At 39.7% G+C, this 22,040-nt stretch overlaps 2 protein-coding genes across 7 annotated transcripts; one reads left to right on the top strand and one right to left on the bottom strand.

Annotated features, from left to right (window-relative positions):
• The first annotated feature begins 226 nt into the window (after nucleotides 1-226).
• LOC120827174 (uncharacterized) lies at nucleotides 227-5,778 on the top strand. 6 transcript variants are annotated; one of them, XM_040189852.2, is made up of 14 exons: nucleotides 227-556; nucleotides 1,002-1,122; nucleotides 1,211-1,275; nucleotides 1,365-1,472; nucleotides 1,563-1,722; nucleotides 1,822-1,985; nucleotides 2,464-2,608; nucleotides 2,966-3,141; nucleotides 3,254-3,415; nucleotides 3,618-3,768; nucleotides 3,854-3,990; nucleotides 4,252-4,434; nucleotides 4,667-4,705; nucleotides 4,800-5,778. In XM_040189852.2, the coding sequence occupies exons 1-14, from the start codon at nucleotides 524-526 to the stop codon at nucleotides 5,229-5,231; spliced, it is 2,076 nt and encodes a 691-aa protein (XP_040045786.2). In that variant the 5' UTR covers nucleotides 227-523; the 3' UTR covers nucleotides 5,232-5,778. The 6 variants fall into 6 exon arrangements, with proteins under 6 accessions (XP_040045786.2, XP_077939781.1, XP_040045787.2 ...); XM_078083655.1 differs by having other exon boundaries at nucleotides 298-556; nucleotides 2,464-2,587; nucleotides 3,618-3,714; XM_040189853.2 differs by having other exon boundaries at nucleotides 298-556; nucleotides 2,464-2,587.
• On the bottom strand, nucleotides 5,776-17,668 carry LOC120827163 (myosin heavy chain, fast skeletal muscle). The gene is made up of 41 exons (XM_040189834.2): nucleotides 17,654-17,668; nucleotides 17,385-17,444; nucleotides 17,027-17,262; nucleotides 16,717-16,860; nucleotides 16,473-16,629; nucleotides 16,365-16,392; nucleotides 16,163-16,268; nucleotides 15,985-16,077; nucleotides 15,842-15,905; nucleotides 15,646-15,744; nucleotides 15,462-15,565; nucleotides 15,250-15,388; nucleotides 14,141-14,259; nucleotides 13,907-14,056; nucleotides 13,654-13,824; nucleotides 13,251-13,557; nucleotides 13,048-13,118; nucleotides 12,863-12,950; nucleotides 12,656-12,773; nucleotides 12,436-12,559; nucleotides 12,213-12,349; nucleotides 11,869-12,124; nucleotides 11,517-11,759; nucleotides 10,980-11,156; nucleotides 10,750-10,895; nucleotides 10,550-10,640; nucleotides 10,069-10,458; nucleotides 9,800-9,926; nucleotides 9,423-9,541; nucleotides 8,992-9,188; nucleotides 8,639-8,822; nucleotides 8,384-8,549; nucleotides 8,162-8,286; nucleotides 7,737-8,045; nucleotides 7,446-7,649; nucleotides 7,234-7,359; nucleotides 6,975-7,145; nucleotides 6,790-6,894; nucleotides 6,385-6,480; nucleotides 6,159-6,290; nucleotides 5,776-5,890 (listed from the first exon to the last, which is right to left on the bottom strand). Exons 3-41 carry the CDS (start codon nucleotides 17,243-17,245, stop codon nucleotides 5,870-5,872), a joined length of 5,823 nt encoding a protein of 1,940 aa, XP_040045768.1. The 5' UTR covers nucleotides 17,246-17,262; nucleotides 17,385-17,444; nucleotides 17,654-17,668; the 3' UTR covers nucleotides 5,776-5,869.
• Between the last annotated feature and the right edge of the window lie 4,372 nt (nucleotides 17,669-22,040).

Below are 22,040 nucleotides of genomic sequence, written 5' to 3'. Positions count from 1 at the left end.
TATAATTATATAACTTATTTTGTATATTTGTTAGAATTTATTTATTTATTTTCACAGCAGTGCCAGTTTTGTTGATCTCCATATCACAACTTGGGAATATGCCTACATGCAACAAATATTTAAAATACAAGTCTTTAGTATACTCCGAGGTCAAAAGGGAGAATATGTACACCCACCAGTGAAAAAGATCATCCCTCACCATGCTGGAGGATTATGTTTTCATCTGGGATCACAGATGGTATTACCATCAGGTCACTGGCTTGGGTATTAATGGCAATGGTTTAATACTCGGGACTTAACTCGTTTTAAAAGCTTTCCGCTGAGCCACATCCAGTAACATTTGGAGTAGCATCAATCAGGATCTTCATTTCCATTATACATAAGAGATACAATTTTAAAAAACGGTCCTCCATCACTTACTGCAAGTATTTGTGTACCTATCGACACCGTTTCACATTTTTGTTTTCAGTAGGGGACACTTTTCCTCTTTGGTATAATTTTTTCTGTGATTGCAGCTCCTGAAATGGACAAATCAGATGCTACCGACACTATGCTGGTAAGACCTTTATCTACAAACATCTATGCTTCTAAATTTGTGTACATCTTGCCAATTTGTTTTGATTCCTTATTGGTGGATATTATGGTTTGTATTATATAGAGTAACATTAAGTATCTTCTGATGAATACATAAATAAGTGTTCAATTCAAAGTGAGCAGCTCATCTACATTTATTCTTCTCCATGGAATTTTATTGGCTGTTATACAACACTATTATTGATCGCATTTCATTTTAACTTCACATCTTATAATGGTCCCCGTCTTGGGTTCCAGAACTACTACTGTGAGAGAGAGAGAGAGAGTGAAAAGAAAGATCTGCTAAGAATAATTACTTGCGTGTCAAGATGTGGTGGAAAATGGACATTTGGTGGAAAAGGTTTGAGGAGAATTTAAGTTGGGATAGTTCATATAATCTTCTTTTCCTCTTGGCTACTGTTCAACAGGAAGCCCCAGAACATGAGCAGCTGCTCAACCCAACGAGTTCCTCACAGCAGGGACAAATGGATCAACAGCGCTGCTCCCAGAGTCCTGTTAAAACTGGGCAAATCGAATCCACACCTGCAGGTTGGACAGAAGACACAAAGATACCATCTGCATTGTAGGCGTTATTTTGTATGTAAATTGTTGATTGTTTCGCCCCTTCTCCCCACAGGTTCAAACTACGGAGGGAAACACCTTGATGAAGTGCAAGGGTCATTGCCAGGATCCAACAACAAGGTACTAGGTTACAGGTCGTAAGGGGTTAACTGCATGCACCTGCACAGCTGGTGAGATCAATAAACATCAAATGTGACTTGTTTTCTCAGGTACCGAGGAGTATCAACCATCTCAGCTCTGCACCTCTGATTTCCCCGACAGGGAGTACTCCAGATAGAAGCAGGAAGGATCCGCTGGTCCAAGACCAGCAATTACAGGTACGATAGTCGGTTCTCTCCACTTTGCCATTTATTGTGGATTTAGTGATTTAGTGGTCAAGTATTAATCTCACAGTATTTCCCCATTAGGAAGAATTATCTCCCGAAGAAGTTAAATTCATGAATTTGATCAGCAATGGCCAACGTGGACGCATGGACGACCAACGCTGCTCCTTGGATCCCAGCAGGAGTGCTCCGTGCTCACCCAAACTCATAGACAGAAAGCCTGCTGCAAGCTCTTCAAACACAGGTGAAAATTATGTGAAAACTGTCTGAATTAATCAAGTCTCTGTAAACATTTCCCAAAAGGGTTCAATATTTCATCTTTTTTCCTATGTCATCTTCCCAGGTCTAGATTTGGAAATGCTCTTCAGCCTTCTGTCCAACTTTCAGAGCCAACGACTGGACAACCAGCGAGTTTCTCTTCAATTATTGCCAGGATTAAAAAAGGAAAATGCCACATCTGGAGTAGAAAATTCAAGCGACTTGTGTGACATGGTCTCCAAAGCCCAGGTTAGTAATTCCCTGTATTACTAAAGAAAACATTCTACATTTTAACAGCAAATGTACCACCAGTACTACACTACTGCAGCGATGTTTGTTGTTGTGGCTTTAAATGTTGCACAAACTTGAAACTGTATTCAAAAATATGCACAAATGAGATCAGAATCAGAAATACTATATTGAGACAGGGGGTTTCAGAATAGACGGTGCTCTCTGCCCGAGCTCATAACCCCAGCAACCCAGTGTTTACCAAAAAAGGATACGTCTGCATTTGATTCAGGCCCTCCACGGTCCTCAGACATAAAACAAACAAAGCCCCAAAATAAAGCACCTCAAAAATGGGTATATGCTTAAGTTACTGCTAGCGTGTTTTATCCCAGGAGTTATATTACATTTATTTATTTTTAAGGATGAGATATCATTCATTTCTATTCCAGATTATTTATTCCCTGAACTAAATATGTGCTATCCACTGTTTTCCACCCAGGCCATGACACCATCTGAACGGGACAATTTATTTTCCCTAATGAGTAATTCCCATCGTGGGCGAATGGATGACCAGAGATGTGTCTTAGGTGTGAGTCCCCAACCGACACCCGAACACAAACCAGGTCAAAGCACTTTTCCCAAAGGTTGGAATTTGTTTGATTTCTGTTTTTATTCTTCAATTATTATTTTCAATGTTTATGAAATAATAATTGAATTGCTCTCTATTGATTCCATTCCATACCGCGTATCCTTTAAGGGCGGTGGGGGAGTCAATCACACATGGGTGAGAGACGGGGTACACTCTGGACTGGTCGCTATTTAATCACAATGCTGACATGCAAGCAATTTCAAAGTCACAAATGAACCTAACCTGCATGCCTTTGTACTGTGTGAGGAAGCTGACACAGGGAGAACACGCAAACTTCACACAGAAGCGCTCAAGTCGCTAATGTCTGTGTTTTTACCTTAAAACTAACAGGTCTCCCTTTTCACCGTCCCAGGTACAGATTCTGAAAAGTTGTTCAGCTTGGTCGCCAACTCTCAGGGCCGACGGCTGGATGACCAGCGAGTCTCCCTTCCTTCGTTGCCAGGTATACAGAACGGAGGTATCACATCGACGTTAACCGCAGAAGAGATGAATGCAAGCAGCTTGTTTTACATCGTCTCCAAAGCCCAGGTTCGTCCGATACACATAAGAAGAAAAAAAAATGTTGAAACCATTATGAAAAGTTTTTGTGCAGGTGTACAATATATGCAACTGCTTTGATCCCCCGTCCCCCTCCCCACAGGCCTCAAGGATGGATGAACAGCGATGTTTTGCACCCAAAATTTCCCAAAACTTTGGTACCCCATCTGCTCAACGTAAAGAGCATCCCAGTTCAGGCGCATTTAATAAACGCCCCCAAAGCTCTCCGTCCTTAAAACGCGCCAAGGCTGACCAACATCAGCAGGTGAGACGTCATGCTGCAGAGCTATACAGAGCTTATAGTTTGGCAAAAATATCACCTGTATAATCTTTAAAGTAGGATGTTAAAAGGGCTCCTCTTTCACAGTCTTTTGAAGAAATAGTATTCAACTCTGTCACTTTGTCTTTCAGTGTCAGCTCCTGTTTTCCCACTTCTCATTGTCTGTCCTTCTTTAAATCTTTATTAGGAGACATCTCCAGCTGACCAAGAGCAGTTCTTTGAAATAATGAGACATGCACAAGATGGCCGTATAGAAGAGCAACGGTGCTCTTTACAACCTAGCGGTACACCAGGCACACCCACATACAATGAAAATGCTTTAAATAGTGTACTCGTAGGTCAGTAAAACCCACAGGGAAAGGTCAAGTATGTGTTTTATGTCTCCGAGACGTCACACAAATAACTGTTGTTTTTCCGTAACAGGTGCAGACGCCGAGGCATTCTTTAAATTTATTGCCTCCAGTCAGGGACGACGGCTTGATGATCAACGTGTCACACTACCTAGCCTCCCTGGGATAATTGGAAATCCAAATGGTCGTAATGTAAAGGCTGAAATCCCAGTAAGTTAAACAACAATTGTTATTTATTTTGTTACTTGTCATTCTTGTATCACACACAACCACGTGATGCCTGCCTTTCAATGTGCAGGATTATTTATATAAATAGATTAAAAAAACATATCTGTATTGTATGTGTATGACAAATACTTGCTTAATTAACAGGCTCATACCCACAATTAATTATCACCCATTCCCTAAATCACAGCAGAGTACACAGAGAGCTCAACTGCCTTTTGTTTTTTTAATTTTTTTTTCTGCAAGGCTTTTCCACTACACATGCTTTGGTCTGAAAGTACACCAGCAACATCAAGCAAGAACTGTTACAGACCTACCTCACCATCTCCAATGGCTCATGCAGAATCCGGCTCCCCCACAGCCTTACCCAAATCTTCTTCATTTTCCCCTCAGACAGAATATCAGAAACAGCTAAATTCCCCAGGACAGGTGACTTATTCATTCATATTTTCATTAATTTAAAAGATTGTGTCGGTCTAGAATTTGAAGTACGTTCAGTTAGGGTGTAAGTCTGTGAGCTTTGCTGATGATGAAACGTCCTGTTGCTTTAAGTGATTATTTTAAACTCTAGTCTGTTTTTCATTTGGCCACCAATGACTAAACAAAACAACTAAACAAGCGTTGACTTTGTATGGAACAATGGCGTGCTATTTCTTCACAGGTGACAGTGAGGGTGTCCATGAGCTTCACACCAGAGCAGGTAAGCTGTGTCACCTAGTGTAGATTGTTGGCTTATTACCTGCTCATGTCTTAACAAAATAAAAAATGTCTTCACCTATGCTTATGTGTCAAAGGGGCAGAAGAATAGCAACCAACCATACACATTCCCAGAAGTCTTCCTCACTCTAGGAGCCCCTGGAGATAACCTTGTGATCCCTCTGAGTCCAAAACCTGGCAGGCCACGTTCCTTCAACTTAAACCTAATCCCAAAAGAAGATCTCAAGACCAGGCGCTGCTCTGCAAGCCATGCAAGTCCACAGAAAGCCTATTCAAGCCTGTCGTCTCCCAACCGACATGAACAGGGGACCATGACGAGCCCCATCAGTCCAGATGAAGACTGCTTCTCTCTGATAGAGAAGGTTCACACAGCGCAGTTGCAGAAGGCTCTGACTCAAGGTGGACACAAATCCAAAGGAGACCCTGGGAAAGGAGGAGAAAAGGCAATGCAAGGAAAGGGAAAGTGGGTTGGAAAAAAAGATAAGGATAGTGGCAATAAACAATATTAAGGTGTTAGGAATTGTTGAGGAAGCTGTAAATAGAAGCTTGGTATAGTATAAAGTAATATGCTTGTTTTTATTTTCAGAACTGTCTGAGTAATTTGTTGAAGCATTTTATGTTATTTTTTCTTTTGCTGGTTAAATGTCCCGTACAGATGGTATATTTAGTTTCAAGCCCAGTGACGTGGGTAAGAACTCTTTGCTTTTTCACTTAAAGATAATGCCGCTTAAACTGCTTATCCAAAGAGAAAAATTGTACGTAGGCTAGAATTATTGTCATTATTATGACAATACAAAGAGAAATGAAACCAGATTGATAGTTTGTTTGTTCTTAGTTGAAACATAATTTAGCCTTGAGCAAACTTTTGACATTTTACATAATTTCCAGAGCTTTTAACTCAAATCTTCATTAGGCACTGTTTCCTATAAATTATTTATGTACACATAGTGAAAAAGAGCTGTAACATTTGGTCTTAATTTATGAGAGTATAAGAAACTTATGAGGTTAGTTTGAATATGATAAAATAATTAAAAATAAAACAGAACACTTGAGAAATGTTTAACATTTATTGAAGATTTACAGAGGAAAATTACAAGAGCTCATATTTTATGAACTCTGTTAGAAGTCCTCGGCTGGGTCTTGTGTTTCATTCAGAAGAGTCCGTTCCCTGAAAGTAAGAGAGATAGTTACTTCTGGCCAGTGTTTGTACCCTAACATTACAAAACGTATTGATAGAGACCAAACCAAAGTTGAGGTAATTAATCAGCAACATGGCTTTTTGATGATCACACTGCACCTCATTAATGCCATATGAGGTCATTGTGAGGTAATTTTCATACATATTCATATTTTATGCTGAAAAACAAGCAATATATAAAGGAAGAACATGCACATATTTTATCATTGATACTGTTAAAAAGATTTTAAAAAGATACCTTTCCAGTGTCACGGCTCTTGACTCGGAGCTTGTTGACCTGCGACTCAGCGATGTCAGCGCGCTCCTGAGCTTCCTCAAGTTCATGCTGGACCTTTCTCAGCCTGGACATGTGAGTGTTGGCCTGCTCCTCCTGTGAAAGGTTACAGAATAATGAATCATTTAGCTGCTAATGTCAATAACAGTGTTAATTTCAATGCATGAAAAGTCTAACATAGGTGACTCACAGCCTCCTCAGCTTGTCTCTTGTAAGCCTTGACTTTGAGCTGCAGCTTGTCCACCAAATCCTGAAGTCTGGCCACATTCTTCTTGTCCTCCTCAGTCTGTTTTGATAAATAATTGTCACTAATGGGGTGTTGAAGTGGAATTAAGCTTCTGTGGTATTTAGGTAATAAGTATGTCTGTAGGTAGGTTGTGTGGTTTAGTTTGGTTTAAGCATAGTACCACCCTAATTAGACCTTACTAGAATTCAATAGTGATTGGAAACATACAAGGGTGTGCTGAGCCCACAATATAAAAATATATGTAAAAGTACAATATATGCACCTGAAAGAGTGGAAGTGTAAAGTAGCATAAATAGAAAAAGTGATTAAGAGTGAGTATGGTATCGCTTTAAGTTAAATTCAGTTTACCTGGTAGGTCAGCTCCTTCACTCTCCTCTCATATTTGCGGACACCTTTCACAGCATCAGCTCCACGTCTCTGCTCGCCTTCAACTTCAGCTTCCAGCTCACGCACCTGTAAAGTGATGATATAAACAATAAATCAAGATTTTCTTTTATTTAACGTATCTGTGTGCACTTAGATACAGTACATACCCTGGACTCCAATTTCTGGAGCTGCTTCTTGCCACCCTTCATGGCAAGGTTCTCAGCCTCGTCCAGACGGTGCTGCAGGTCCTTTACTGTGACCTCCAGGTTCTTCTTCATCCTCTCCAAGTGAGCACTGGTGTCTTGCTCCTTCTTCAATTCTTCTGCCATCATGGCAGCCTGAAATGATACAATGGTCTCAAAGTCTTACATAATATCAAATAAACATCTCACATCTAACATAAAGGAGCTGGAGATGTAGACTCACGTCAGTGATAGCCTTTTTGGCTTTCTCTTCAGCATTTCTTGCTTCCTGAACTGAATCTTCCACTTCACCCTGTACCTGGACAAGGTCAGTCTCCAGCTTCTTCTTGGTGTTCATGAGACTGGTGTTCTGAAGGTGAAAATGAACCGTGTTTATTATCATGTTTGTAATATAATTTCAGGGTACTAGGTTCTTTTGAATTTTTGACGACAAACCTGAGAGTGAAGAAGTCCCACGCGCTCACTAGCATCAACCAGCTCCTGCTCGGCCACTTTGCGTCCCCTCTCTGTCTGCTCTAGAGCGGCTCTCAGCTCCTCGATCTCAGCCAGCATCAGGCCATTCCTGCGCTCCACCATGGCAACCTGCTCCTTCATGTCCTCCTGTCCTCTGACAGCATCATCAAGGTGCAGTTGGGCATCCTGAAGTCATTTCAACAATTAAGACTTAATTCTAACTTTCTTTACCCCCAAACCGTATTTGTCATTCAGCTATTCAAGCAAACTCACCTTGAGCTGTCCCTGGGTGTTCCTCAGTTGTTTCTGGGCCTCAGCGGCCTGCCTGTTGGCGTGACTCAGCTGAATCTCCATCTCATTCAGGTCTCCCTCCATCTTTTTCTTGATTCTCAGGGCATCATTCCTGCTCCTGACCTCAGCGTCAAGAGTGCTCTGCATGGAGTCCGTCACCCTCTGGCTGTTCCTCTTGATCTGCTCCATCTCTTCATCCTTCTCTGACAGCTTCCTGTCAACCTCACCTTTGATCTGGTTGAGCTCCAGTTGAACACGGAGAATCTTGGACTCCTCATGCTCCAGTGTTCCCTGCAAGAAAGGATGGCTCAGTTTAGCAAACTTGACTGTATTGCCATTATAAAAAGTAATCATATGGCACCATTAAGAATTCTTGCAATAAATAATTGAAATAGAAACAATAATACCTCAGCTTCCTCTAGTGCAGTCTGAAGTTCAACCTTCTCACTTTCCGTAGTCTTCTTGGCTTTTTCCAGCTCATGGATGCTTTTTCCAATCTCACCAATCTGTTCAGTCAGGTCTGAGATCTCCTCTACAGATCAAACAATAAACGATACAGAGTCTTACATTTCTCACAAGTGGTTATACATTATTATGTGCCTTTCATTTTGATAATAGTTCACACATACGCTGCAGGTTCTTGTTTTCTCTCTTCATGGTCTCCAGTTGGTCGAGAGCCTCTTCATAAGAGTTCTTCATCTTGAAGAGTTCAGTGCTGAGAGAGCGAGTCTCCTTCTGGGCTCCTTCCAGCTCCGCTTGGCTCTCCTCATACTTCTGCTTCCATTCTGACAAGACCTACGATTATATAGGTTAAGGTGACATTAATAACATATGTCTATATTTCTTGATGATAAAACAGGTTGATTTGCAGATTAACTGTCAACCTTGTCAAAGTTCCTCTGCTTCTTGTCAAGGTTGGCAGCCAGAGAATTAGCTCTCTCCACGTCAATCATGAGATCCTCCACTTCCCCCTGCAGCCTCTGCTTGGTCTTCTCCAGAGACGCACACTTGGAGTTCACAGCCTCGATGGATTCCTCAGCCTCCTGAAGGCGCTGAGCAAGCTTTTTCCTGTTACAGAAGTGTATTTGATGTTATCTAAAAAGTTAAATATGGAACTAAAAACAGATACACTTCCAGTCAAAGGTTTGGACACATTTGTTCATTAAAGTCAATGAATAAGTGTGACCAAACTTTTATACGGTACTGTATATGAAGACATGAAAAAAGTTTAATTTACTTTGACTCCTCCAGCTCCTCAGTGCGCTGGATAGCATCAGTCTCATATTTGGATCTCCACTGGGCCACCTCACTGTTGGCCTTGGACATCCCTCTCTGCAGCTCTGCCTTGGCCTCCTGCTCCTCCTCAAACTGTTCTCTGAGCAGATCACAGTCATGGCGGGCGGACTGGACAGCATGGGCCAGGGCGTTCTTGGCCTATGGATTAATTACAAGCCACAAGTATTTACTTTAATTCTGTTAACATACTGTAATTAAGTAGATATACCAGAAATCAGAAACATTTATGTAATTTTCCCGTATGTCCAATGTAAACATTTACGTTGGACATACAGGAAAATTGTCATTACACATGTGCTGGAATAAAATATCATACATAATAAATAGTCAAACAATTCACCCCCAAAACCCCCCAAATACCAGAATTTTTACCTTCACTTCTTCCTCAATGTGTCTCTTCAGCTCTTCAATCTGCTGAGTATACGCCTGTTTGCCTCGAGTAAGCTGGGAAATAAGAGCTTCCTTCTCCTCAAGCTGGCGAGAAAACTCACCTGAAAGAAAAAAGAGAAACAAGACGAAGCGGAAATATTGTTGGAAATTCTTTCAAAACAAACAATTCAAAATGGTACCACAAGCGACACAAAAAGATATGATATGGAATTATCTGCCACTATGTCTGATAGGAATCACATTGTATCCTGTTCAACACGTCATACATCATCATTTTGAAGCATTAAAATGAATGATGCAAATATAATAAACAAATAAATTATTATTTATATATATATATATATTTTTTTAATACACACCGTTTTCTGTTTGCAGCCTTGCCCTCTGTGCACTGTAGTCATTCAGCTGACGAACATTCTCATCATTCTTAGACTTGATTTCACTTAGTTGGTCTTCAAGAGTTCTGCACATTTTCTCCAAATTGGACTGTAGTGGGCGTGTAATTGACATGAATCAAATGCAGTGAACATAGAATCTACTGATCAGATATTCTGTTTTTATTCTCCCCTTTTATTATTTGGAGATTTTATGAAATGTAAATGCAATTTTTCTGAAAAATAGTGCATACCTTTGTTTTGGCAACAGACTCCATGTTGCTTGAGAGGTCATCAATCTCCATCTTGTACTCGCTCTTTTCCTTCTCCAGCTTCTGCTTGACGCGCTGCAGGTTGTCGATCTGCTCTCCCAGCTCTGCAACACTGTCAGCTTGCTTCTTGCGGAGAGCTGCTGCGGTAGCTTCATGCTGCAGGGTGGACTCTTCAAGATCCCGACGCAGCTTCTGGAACTCAGCCTCCCGCTTCTTGTTCATCTCGATCTGAGCTGCTGTTGCTCCACCAGCTTCTTCAAGCCTCTCACTGATCTCCTCGAGCTCCCTGGAGAGGTCAGCCCTCTGCTTCTCCACCTTGGCCCGAGCCGCCCTTTCAGCCTCAATCTCTTCCTCCAACTCCTCAATACGAGCCTGGATTTAATGATAGTATTATCGATGCAACTTATTAAACGTATTGTTTCCTTTCAGTAACTGACTTTGATATGTATGCCAATTACTTTACCTGGAGTTCTTTGATCTTCTTCTGCAGCTGAGCACCAAGAGACTGTTCATCCTCAATCTTGCTGAGAAGCTGACTGATCTCAAAGTCCTTCCTAAAAAAGGAGACCAAGCACATTAGTCCTATGACGTCCTTCTCAGAATGATCTCGTTGTAACACGGTAATTGTTGAAAGTAAGGATGGAAAATAACAGAATAACTTACTTCTTGATTTTCTCATCAGATTGTTGCTTGTCGTTCTCCAGATCCATTATGGATTCCTGGGCCAGTTTCAGATCTCCCTCAAGCTTCCTCTTGGCTCTCTCAAGGTCCATACGAAGCTTTTTCTCTTGCTCCAGTGAACCCTCGAGCTTTAAAATAAAATGTTTTGTACATCAATCCTAAAACCCAAACTACTTGATACTTTAACAACGTCAAAAGCAATGTTTTCTTACATCGTCCACTTGCTGTTCCAGCTTGGTCTTGGCCTTGGTCAGAGTGTTGACTTTGTCTTCCTCTGCCTGGAGATCATCAAGTGTTTGCTGGTGAGCCTCTTGGAGGGCTTTCTTCTCCTTGGTTAACTTGGCAATAGACTCATCTTGAGATGCCATTTCTTCTGTCAGGTTTTTCACCTGAAAAGAGAATGAGGGTTGTGTGTTTTAGTATAACATAGCATATTTACATACAGTATATAATACTGCATAAATATTAGGGCTGTCAACATAAACGCATTAATCTATGTGATTAATGTGGGCAAGATTAATGCAACAAAGTATTTTAACCTTTGTTTACTTCCGAAAGTAAACCGGAAGTTGACTTGTAAGTAAAACAAACTGGCGCAACGTACAGCGGAGAACTGCGTAGAGGAATTCATTAATCAGGATTAATGAGTTTCAAAATGTGCGATTAATTAGTTCATTTTTTAAATCTATTGACAGCCCTAATTAATATGTTATTAGTTAGTGTCAGTGCATATTTCAAGTTTTATGAACCTTGTTTTCTGTGGCATGTTTCTCCTTCTCCACTTTAGCCAAGGTGAGCTCCAAGTCATCAATGTCTTTCTTCAGCTCAGAGCATTCATCCTCCAGCTTCCGTTTCTTAGCAGTCAGCTCAGCATTCATCTCCTCTTCATCCTCCAGTCTCTCAGTTGTCTCTTTGAGTTTGGCCTCCAGCTGGATTTTGCTCTTGATGAGCCCTTCACACCTTTCCTCAGCATCACAAAGGTTCTCACCTTCCTGTAGTTCGACCATATATATAATGACATTTGAGTGAAATTGAAAGATCTGATTGACAGTTATTTGTTTTCCTAGTAGAGTACGATATTTGCTTTAGTATGCTACTCACAGATGCAACTTGTAATTGCAAGTCATTCTTTTCCTGCAGCAGAGAAACCATCTTCTCCTCCAGTTCTTTCTTCTTGGTCAGTGCAGTAGACAGGTCTGATTTCATCTTATCATAGTTCTCCTTCATTTGTTGAAGCTCCTTCTCAGTCTCAGCGGTCTTCAGAAGAGGCTTGATCTTGAAGTACAGATGCATCCATGGCCAGTTCTTCACATTCATGAATGAGCGGATGTTATATTGGACTGTGAAGATTGCATCTCTAATAAGAAGACATAAAAATGTATTTAGGTTAACATCACACAGGAATGTAAGTTCAGATCATACAGCATGTCGTGTGGAAATCCTACCTCCTCTCCATCATTTTAACAAATTCTAATCTACTGAGGAAACCTCTGCAGCGAGCCTGAGTCATGGTCACCAGCGCAGCCAGTTTATCATCTCTCAATTCCTCCAGGGTACCCAGCAGACCTGCTTTGAAGAACACCTACGTTGTCAAAAGAAGGACATTATTCATTAGCACACATGGATGAAATGGAATGTCTCTTAATAATGTACATGAGAAGAATGTACCTTTGTGTGACCAAACTTGTACTGAGTGTGGTCCACATCAATGGAGCCCAGCAGCTTCTCTGAAGCTTTTTTGTTGTCAATGAACTGTCCCTCAGGGATTATACTAGCATTCAATACTTTATATCTGCAATAGTAAATAATGGTGTTACTTACGTTGCCTTCCATCCTCAGACCCATGTATTACATCACCATCACTTAAATTAGTTCTATACCCAATTACCTCTGCTTAAAGTCAGCGTAGAGGATTCTGCTGGGGAAGCCCTTTCTGCAGATTCTGATGCCTTCCAGCACACCGTTACACCTCAGCTGGTGGATGACCAAGTGGTTCTCCATGAGACCTGCACATTGTACAAAATATGTACAATGTGTTATTAGCATTTTTGTGATTCTATTTTCCAACAAAATGTATGATGAAACTGCAAAAAACCTGGGGTCTTTGATTCATTAGGAATCAGGCAGCGCACAAAATGGGGATGAGTGCTCCTCAAGTTGGTCATCAGCTTGCCCAGGTTCTCCTGTGAGAAGATAATGTTATGACAAACAAACGTTAAACAAAAGAAATGTAACCAGTCAGCTGAATGGGAGCTTATCTTTTAAGGATGTGAAACGTACCCTGAAAAGCGCAGACACCGTCTGGAATGAACCACCCTTCTTCTTTCCAGCCTTCTTGCTGCCACCAGCTTCTGCATTTTAAAGTGCCAGCAAAGAATGAACTCTTTATTCACAGTTCAGGTTTATTTCCTAAACAAACCTACATGCTTTGATTTAAACAGTAACCAAATGTCCATGCAGGAGATACAGTAGTAGTGTCTTACCATCAGGTGCATTGTGGGTTAAATAAAGTAATGCCAGCAGTTTGTTTGAAGATTTTTGGTACAGCTGAACAACTGAGTCATTCAGGGGGTCCTTGTTCTTGTCCAGCCATCCGGTGATGCTGTAGTCCACTGTACCGGCGTAGTGAACCAGGGAGAAGTGAGCTTCGGCCTTGCCCTTTCCGGGTTTGGGCTTCTCAAAGGCTTTGGTTTTGCCAAGATGCTGATCATGCAGCTTGTTCTTGAAAGATGTATCAGAGGCCTTGGGGAACATGCACTCCTCTTCAAGGATGGAGAAGATTCCCATTGGCTGAAAGGATAGCGTTAGTCATATGAAAAAAAATGAACACTTTAGCACACACTTAGAAAAGAGTAATTCAGTTCCATCTGACAGTTTTGTCTTTACCTTCTCAATAAGCTCAATGCAGGCAGCCAAGTCCATACCGAAGTCAATGAACTCCCAATCAATGCCTTCCTTCTTGTACTCCTCTTGCTCCAGGACGAACATGTGGTGGTTGAAAAACTGTTGCAGTTTCTCATTGGTGAAGTTAATGCAGAGTTGCTCCAAGCTGTTGTACTAAACAGGTAGATCATCTGTTAAACGGACATTCAGTGTTCGTACTGTGTATCGTCTTTACTGATGTCTTCTTTTAACTTACATCAAAGATCTCAAATCCAGCGATATCCAACACTCCGATGTAGAACTGTCTCGGCTGCTTTGTGTCTAGCATCTCATTGATACGGATGACCATCCACAAGAACATTTTCTCATAGACAGACTTGCACAGAGCACTGACAGCATTGTTGACCTAGAAATAAGTATTTTATTGTGGTAATTTCTTATAATAGCTTAATATTTTTTATCAAAATGCAAAGTTCTGAATTGTCGTTACCTGTGGCACGGTCTGACCTTTGGTCACCATTTCATTTCCGACCTTAACTCTTGGGTAGCACAAAGCTTTAAGCATGTCGGCTGAGTTCAGGCCCATGAGGTAGGCAATTTTATCAGCCTCTGCGTGAAAGAGAAAAGTATTTCCATTCATGCACAGAAATACGTAGGATGTCACAAAGCCCTTCTTAACACTATGGAGCAAGAATATGAACTCCTACTCCTACTGCAGTCCTATTCTTAATTGCCTCGGGTAAGTAAAAAGTAGCCTATGTCATTATGGTTAATCATTACCGTACTATATATTTTTTTATATACAGTATATTATTACTGATGTATTTTTCCCCTGTATGTATTTTCTGCTGTGTGTGTGCTGATTCTAACTCTTTTATAACCTGTTCGGTATTTTAATTCACTGCAATGTATCACATTCTGTGAGACCATATTATATTTCTACAACATAATTCTACAAGTTATCTAATGGGTATTTTAATGTAAAAGTTTTATACAGATATTTTACAGCTGCATAAGGCTACATCACAGTACTCCTACAGCAATAGCATTTTTATTATTTTCATAATATTATATATAACATCATATTTAGTGTGAAGCCACAGCATACAGTTCTACTATAAAATACTTTTGTAATAATGTCACAGTAATTCGCTGTGAAATGTGATTATGTGGCTAGAAGCCAATAATTTATTGAATATTTACAGTAAACAATGAAACAGTGAGCTTGCTTTTTGGACAACTACACGAGTCAATGTAAGGTAACATTCCACAACTGCATGTAGAATTTGTGTTGGCACTTACTGTCAGTTCATTTCTTACCCTTTGTTCTTTGTCGATCATATGACTTTTTTTAGTGACTGCTTAAGTTGATGTTGCTTTAAAAACATCAGAGTGCCCGCCCTTATTGGTGGGGAAAATTTGCCAATTGGCTTTCACTATAATCCACTATTGAATCAGTGCCAATAACTTGTTATTACATTCTTGCAGTATAACTTCATGCAAGAATATTAGGTGTTTCATCTAAAGTTTACGTGCTTAATATCCGTGAATGTAATATGATAGTTGGATTATGTAATATCACACGACTAATACAATTACCCTCAGTGCCATCGGGTTCAGCCTGCTCCTCGCGCTGCTTTTGCTTGAACTTCATGTTACCGTGATGCATCACAGCCCCAGTCAGTTTGTAGATAGCCATCTTCTCCTCGCCAGTGAAGCCCAAGATATCAATAGCAGTCTGCAATTCATGCACAACTTTTAGCAGTTATTCTCTGTTTTTTGTTTTTTTTCACCAATTACAATCCACTTACATCCGTTGCAATGAACTCCTCTACATCGTCAATGCTTTTGACAGTGATTTCCCCCTGACTGATCATATGGTAGTCATAGGGGTTGGTGGAGATAAGAAGGGTCTCTGGAAGAAATGAGAAGAAATTGGTAATTAAGATTGTACTCGTATTCTCTCTGTTATAGGTTTATTGTCTCATCATGTACCCAGGATCTCAGGCTTGTGGCCAGTCATCAGCTGATAGAAAATATGGTAGCTCCTCTCAGCAGACAACTGGAAGGTGACACGGGACTTTTCCAGCAGATCTGAGTGAAGGTTGAATATAAAAAATTGATAATGAATGCATATCAGACAATTCAAGACTATGCTCTACATTACAACAGGAGAATAATTAGAACTTACATGTTTCAATATCAGCCGAGGACAGTTTCGCACTGGCGCCAAAGTGGATTCGGATGAATTTACCCTAAAAGTTTAGAAAGTGTCAGTTTGACTTTAGACTAGAAGCTCAAGAAAGGCAATGTGAAAGTCAACAATATACTTACAAAACGAGAGGAGTTGTCGTTCCTCACAGTCTTGGCATTTCCGTATGCCTCCAGTAGAGGGTTGGCTGCAATGATTTGATCTTCAAGTGAACCCTACAGAGACATCATTATTTAGTCTAAATTATTCAACAACAACAATCAAGCTGCACAATTTGTTTTTAGGGAACAACAAATTTACCTGGATTTTGCTAGCTTCTGCTTTCTTAGATCCAGTCACTGCAATTGTTGCAAAGTACTGGATGACACGTTTGGTGTTGACAGTCTTTCCTGCACCGGATTCTCCACTATAGAGGAAATTATATAAAATGTACTTAATCACAACTATCAAGACAGTTATTAAGGTCGTAAATAATTGTCTTAACAATTTGGGTTGTTCTCACGTGATAAGGACAGACTGGTTCTCACGATCTGAAATATATCGATACACACAAGTTAAACATGTAGTTGAGATTATTTGCTTCATCTCCTCAAATTATGTGGTAACTCACCAGTGAGCATGAACTGATAGGCATTATCAGAGATAGAGAAGATGTGGGGTGGAGCCTCAATCCTCTTCTTGCCTCTGTATGCATTGACAACCTGAGCATCGTACACAGGAAGCCACTTGTAGGGGTTCACAACGACGCAGAAGAGGCCAGAGTAGGTCTGTAGCACCACAGGTAGAAACGTTATCACCTTTGATGCACAGGCTTTACAGATACAAGCGTGCTTAATTATGTGATTAAAGCTTACGTAGATCATCCATGATGCAAAACGCTCTTTGAGGTTATACAGCACAGCTGGCTCATTAAGGTGGGTCATCATTGCCATGTCCTCCATTTTATCATACTTGGGAGGGTTCATGGGATGGATGTCATCCTCTTTTACAGTGAGAGTCTTAATAGGAAATCAAATAAAAGAAACACAAAATGTAAGATTGTCACAAAGGCACATGTAATAGTTTAATAAAAGTGATCATAGTCTCCATAGAAATCTGTTAAGTAAAAAAGATGAACTAACATGATCCAATGTCGTTAGATTTTCATTGCATGATTACACTTACCTTTGAGGGCTTGCCTTCATATAGCAGCGTCTCAACTGTGGCTTTGCCACCCTCTCTTTTGATGAGTTTACCCTTGGAATACATGACATCAGGATCAGCCACAAAGAAGGCTGTTTTGGCATCAAATGGAGATGTTTGGGCCTCAATCCTCTCCTTCTCTGGTTTCCTGAGGTAAATGGCCGCAGGGCCATAGGCCGCCATCTCTGCGTCTGTGCTCATGATGGCACCTTTAGTGACTGAATAAGAAGAAGTCATGCGTGGTAAATTTCTTTATAATTTGTTGAAATAAATCTGAAGATGCTGTTAGTTGGCTTGTCAGGAGACATATGTTCATAATTTGAACTAAACAAGAATTTACCTCCTTTTGTAACAGCAGGAGATGAAGTCAGGTCAGTTCAGGTCAGGTCACTTTTTTATCCTATTGATAAACATTCAAGAATGAGTACATATATCTATAAAGTAAAGTTTTCACAAGTTATTTTAAACTATTAACGTACTTTTCATTTGTGTATAGCAATAAAGTGATAAACTAAATGGTTAAATTGTGATCCTAGGCATTGGAGCAAATATATTAGAGATTAATTTAATAATGATAGAATACAGATCAACTGAAGCTAATGAACTTACCTGAGTTGGAACCCTACCAGGTCTTGACAGAGTCATGACCAGGCTCTTATATAGAGGGAGGAGGGTCTCCTCTGTAGGGTTGCACTGCTCAGTTTGGTCATGCATTCTTGTCCTGTTGTTGCTAATCCTGTGACTGACATATACATTGATTGATTTTATCTTGTACTCACATTTGTTGCAGAGGATATTTTTGCCTGAATGCAAACTGATAAAACATTGTTAAAACATTGTGTTGGTAAAAGGATTTCAAATTATGATGACTTTTACACTTTATTTTACACACATTTGTTTATATATATGGGGTTTTCAAACATATAACTTAGTGGTTGCATTGCACAATTATTAATATAATTTCTTAAAATACAGTTAAAATGCATGAATATAAAGTATAAATGAGCAGGATTGATATTTTTGATGGATTTTGACACTTTTAACATTTTTTACACTAATGCACATTTTAAAAATGTGATACTTATTTACATTAATAAAAAAAAGACAATTAAGTTTTGAAGAAACACTAGCATCACTTGTCTAAACATGAAGGACATTGACAAATGTCATGTTTATTTTTCCAATAAAACTGGGTCAACTATTCCATAGAACAGGGTCATTCATTCAGGGTCGCAGACATAAAAAATATCTTAAGACTTATGGCTCTTAGTTTTCTCTGTTTTAAAATGTATTATTACTCTACTACGAGTAATACATTTGAATGATTCTATCAATTAAAGTGTATCTCATTAACTATTACTCACTATGTAGGTCATTGGTTGGGGGCATACTTTAAGTGTTTTTGTTTTAGAAAAAATATACTTTGCATTAACAGACCGATCTGTCACCTCTTTGTTTCAGTAATACAATGTTATTTCCCTAATGATCCTTTTGTTAGCGATACTAATCTTACTGTAGTGCCCCACGGCACCGGCTGTGGTCTTGGAGAAGCACGTAAATGTCACTGGTATACAGTTGCAGAACAACTGCACATCTCAGATGTCTGAAATAAAATTAAGGCCGTGCACCATTCCTAAAGCTGTGGAGCTGCTGGACAGTTGCCATCTGGACAAGGATAAGACCCAAAATAAGTTCTGTGCCAATAAACAAGATGTTGGAGATTCCACATTCCACAGTGTGCTGATGAAAATATCCTGTCTGGTTTACTTTAAATAATGAATGCAACTTTTTGCTTCATAATTTATTATTATTTGGATCCTTTGGACTAGTAATGGTATGACCTACATAACTTTTTGTATCTTAAAATACAAAGAAATCTATTCTTTTCTTAATTCTAAGAAATACGTAGTTTTATTGTTTTTTCTCCAATAACTTGTCAATGTATTTTTCAATCCGCATGGTTAACTGAAGTTGTTTCAATGCAATGTTAAATTTACCTAACCTTTCTTCAGAAATGGAAATGACCTTGGAGAATGACCCCTCAAAAGAAAGGTGGGCTGTTGTGTAGACATGTGTCGCAAGTTATTTGGGTAAGGTCAGGGGTCGTCAGTTGTTTCTTTTTGACAACTTGTTTCAGCTTTGCTGTGATGCTATTTTTGCACAACAAAGGAAGATGACTTAGTCGTTTTAGCACTTTGCCCCATACAAATATGTGTCTGTACTTGTATTACCTTCGTTTGGTAATAAATTGCTAATTTTTTAAGGTTGGCAGTTTGTAACAGATGGCATTTATGTATGTATGTGCTGTGTTACCTTAATTCAATGCAAAGAACAGTGGGCACACATGACCCGTTATGCCGTCTCACTGACTATGACAGAATGCGTCAGCTGATTCGGTCTGCATTCAAGCCTTGTTGTAGGTCAACAGTATAAGGGACAAAATGATACGCATAATTTCCGTTATTTCTAAATAGTGTGACTTCCAGAAGTATAACTGCCACTTGTGCTGCAGGAAAACTCTAACCTGCATCTTGGTGTTACCGTATACATTATGGTCTAGTTTGATGGCAACATAATTCACTTCATGTTTTACTTTCCATTTACCTCCTTACGTCCTTTACTATTTTAATACAGCTAAAATTCAAATTTTGCATGCGTAGCGTACATGTAAGCGTTTGAATAAGAGTAAAAACTAAAACATATTTAGCACATTGCTTAGTTAGGGTATAAAAAACCCAACCAATTTTTGGTGCAAATTGTGCAAAGGTATTCTTCTTAGTATGTCCTTGAGTCTAGTAGATGTTAATGGATGAGCAACTGTGCAATGCCCGTCAAATTAAACATGACATGCCAAATACGTCATTTGAGGAGGAGCCTGAGAAGGTTTAAATAAGAATTAGATTCCTCAATGACTAGGAAGACTGAGAGAACCAACTGTGCTGTTGGTTAAGCACTCTCTCTTTTCCTTTGATTAATTTAGTTTCATGCTTTCAGAATAAAGGTCGTGGTCAGACCAGGGGAGGATCTTTGTTGTGCTTACTTTTTACTGTTGATCAAATCAACATTCTAGCTCAAAATTCTAATAAAAATGCAATTGTGTAGAGATAACAAATTGCTAGGAGGGAAAAGAAAGTTGGAGCGACTGAGCTGAAGAGTAAACCTGTGTGTGCTCCAGCCAAATATACAAGACATGCATAGTTCAAAGTGACATAAGCATATTACTGTAGCATGCCAAAAAAATAATTAAAGACATACAGACAAATGTGTTGATTGATCATATGATATGTGTAATTCTAAACAAAGGAAATTGTCTTCATAGCACGTGCCTTGGTGTTGACTCCCCTGCAGTTGCCAATAAGGGCAACAAAGCCAAACTCACCCGCTAAAAATATCTCGGTAGACAAATGGACCACACGTGTGTTTGGTGCCACAAAGGCAAGAGCACCTTTACCATGCGGGAAATTAATCATTAAACAAGTTACATTCATGTCCTTCAAATTGTTATTTTGGCCGTAGCTGGGCCAAATAGCTAAATTATTAAATAAATCAATACCAACTCAACAAATATCCCTGTAAATTGATTTTTATTTAACTCTACCAGAGTCTGGATAAATTGTATTCTGGCTGTGGCCTCTCTGAACACAGCCAAGCCACAGGCCCGTACTTGGATCCTTGCAATGGTTAAGAATTTCTACTAAGCCCATTGTCATTCCATAACAGCGAGTGTCTCACTGTGACTAGTGTCATCGACTCAATGTTAAGTCCCACCGTTTTGTCAGAGAGTAATTTGTCTATGGTTTCAATTTTACATTCCTAAAGGGGTGGTTTGAGCTTGTACGTATGAGGACTCAATAAAAAGAATAACAAGTTTGAACGCAAAAAAACAACAATGCACGCTGCACCTGTCGACAATTTGACAACATTTTCACGAAGAGCTGCAAGAATCTCACAAGATAACATAAACTGTTCCCAGGGGACTCTAAAAGGGATAGCAACAGCTGGGACGCACTTTAAATGGTTCGTGGCTTGTGAAGTTTTTGATGTCTTTCTATCAACCGTGGATTCCGTAGAAGTTGGAACATGACCTAAGATATACGTTCTCTCTGTACTGTTTTGATGTGTCAGTTTTATTCTCATGGATGAGTGATGATCCCCTTGACCAATCAAATGACAGAAACAACTGGTTGAAGAAGTGAATGAATGAATGATGAGTAAAGAGATGTTTAAAAACACAGACAAAACACCCAAATTGTATCAGGAATTTCAGTTTTAAGTCGTTCTGTGTACTACAAAGTAGAACAGATTTTATTTGAAAAAAAGCTGATATTTTTAGACATATTAGTGATATTAGGGCCTCTAATATTGTTGACTTTTGATTTGGTCAACATTTTTAAGGACCCAAATAAAACATACAGTGCACTAGATGTAAAGTCATTGCAGATGTGACTTATACTTTAACTAACTAATCCTACAAGCTGCCTGGATAAAATATTTTCAAAATGTAACATGCACGCTCACCAACATCAACCGACCTCTGCTCATCTTCTTTGCGTGCCCTCTCTGTCTGCTCTGCGGCGGCGCTCAGCTCCTCAACCTCAGGCAGCATCAGGCCATTTCTGCGCTCCTCCATGACGACCTGCTTGCCTCCAGTCCACTGAGAGCGTCAGTGGACTGGAGAATCATATCCTTTTTAGCCTTTGACCCAGAAGGTCATCAGCAATACTAATTTGTCCACACTTCTAATGTTATCATAGGCCACCAACGAAATGATCCCTTTCCAGCATTATGGCTCTTAGCTCTCAGCTTGTCTACATGAAATGCCAGCGTTTTCTAAAGCTCAGCCTGAACCTTCCTGAGCGTGGACACATGAGCGTTGGCCTGCTCTTTGTGTGCAGGGATTACAATACCTCTGCTGGGATCAAAACTGTGGTCACATCTGCTTTAAGATGAATATTTGTTTACAGGTATGATAGATTTAAATATGTTATACATATAT

This window comes from Gasterosteus aculeatus, chromosome 11 (genome assembly GCF_964276395.1).
Source record: "Gasterosteus aculeatus chromosome 11, fGasAcu3.hap1.1, whole genome shotgun sequence".
In the NCBI taxonomy this organism is placed as follows: domain Eukaryota; kingdom Metazoa; phylum Chordata; class Actinopteri; order Perciformes; family Gasterosteidae; genus Gasterosteus; species Gasterosteus aculeatus.
This window is presented reverse-complemented; position numbering and strand designations above follow the sequence as displayed.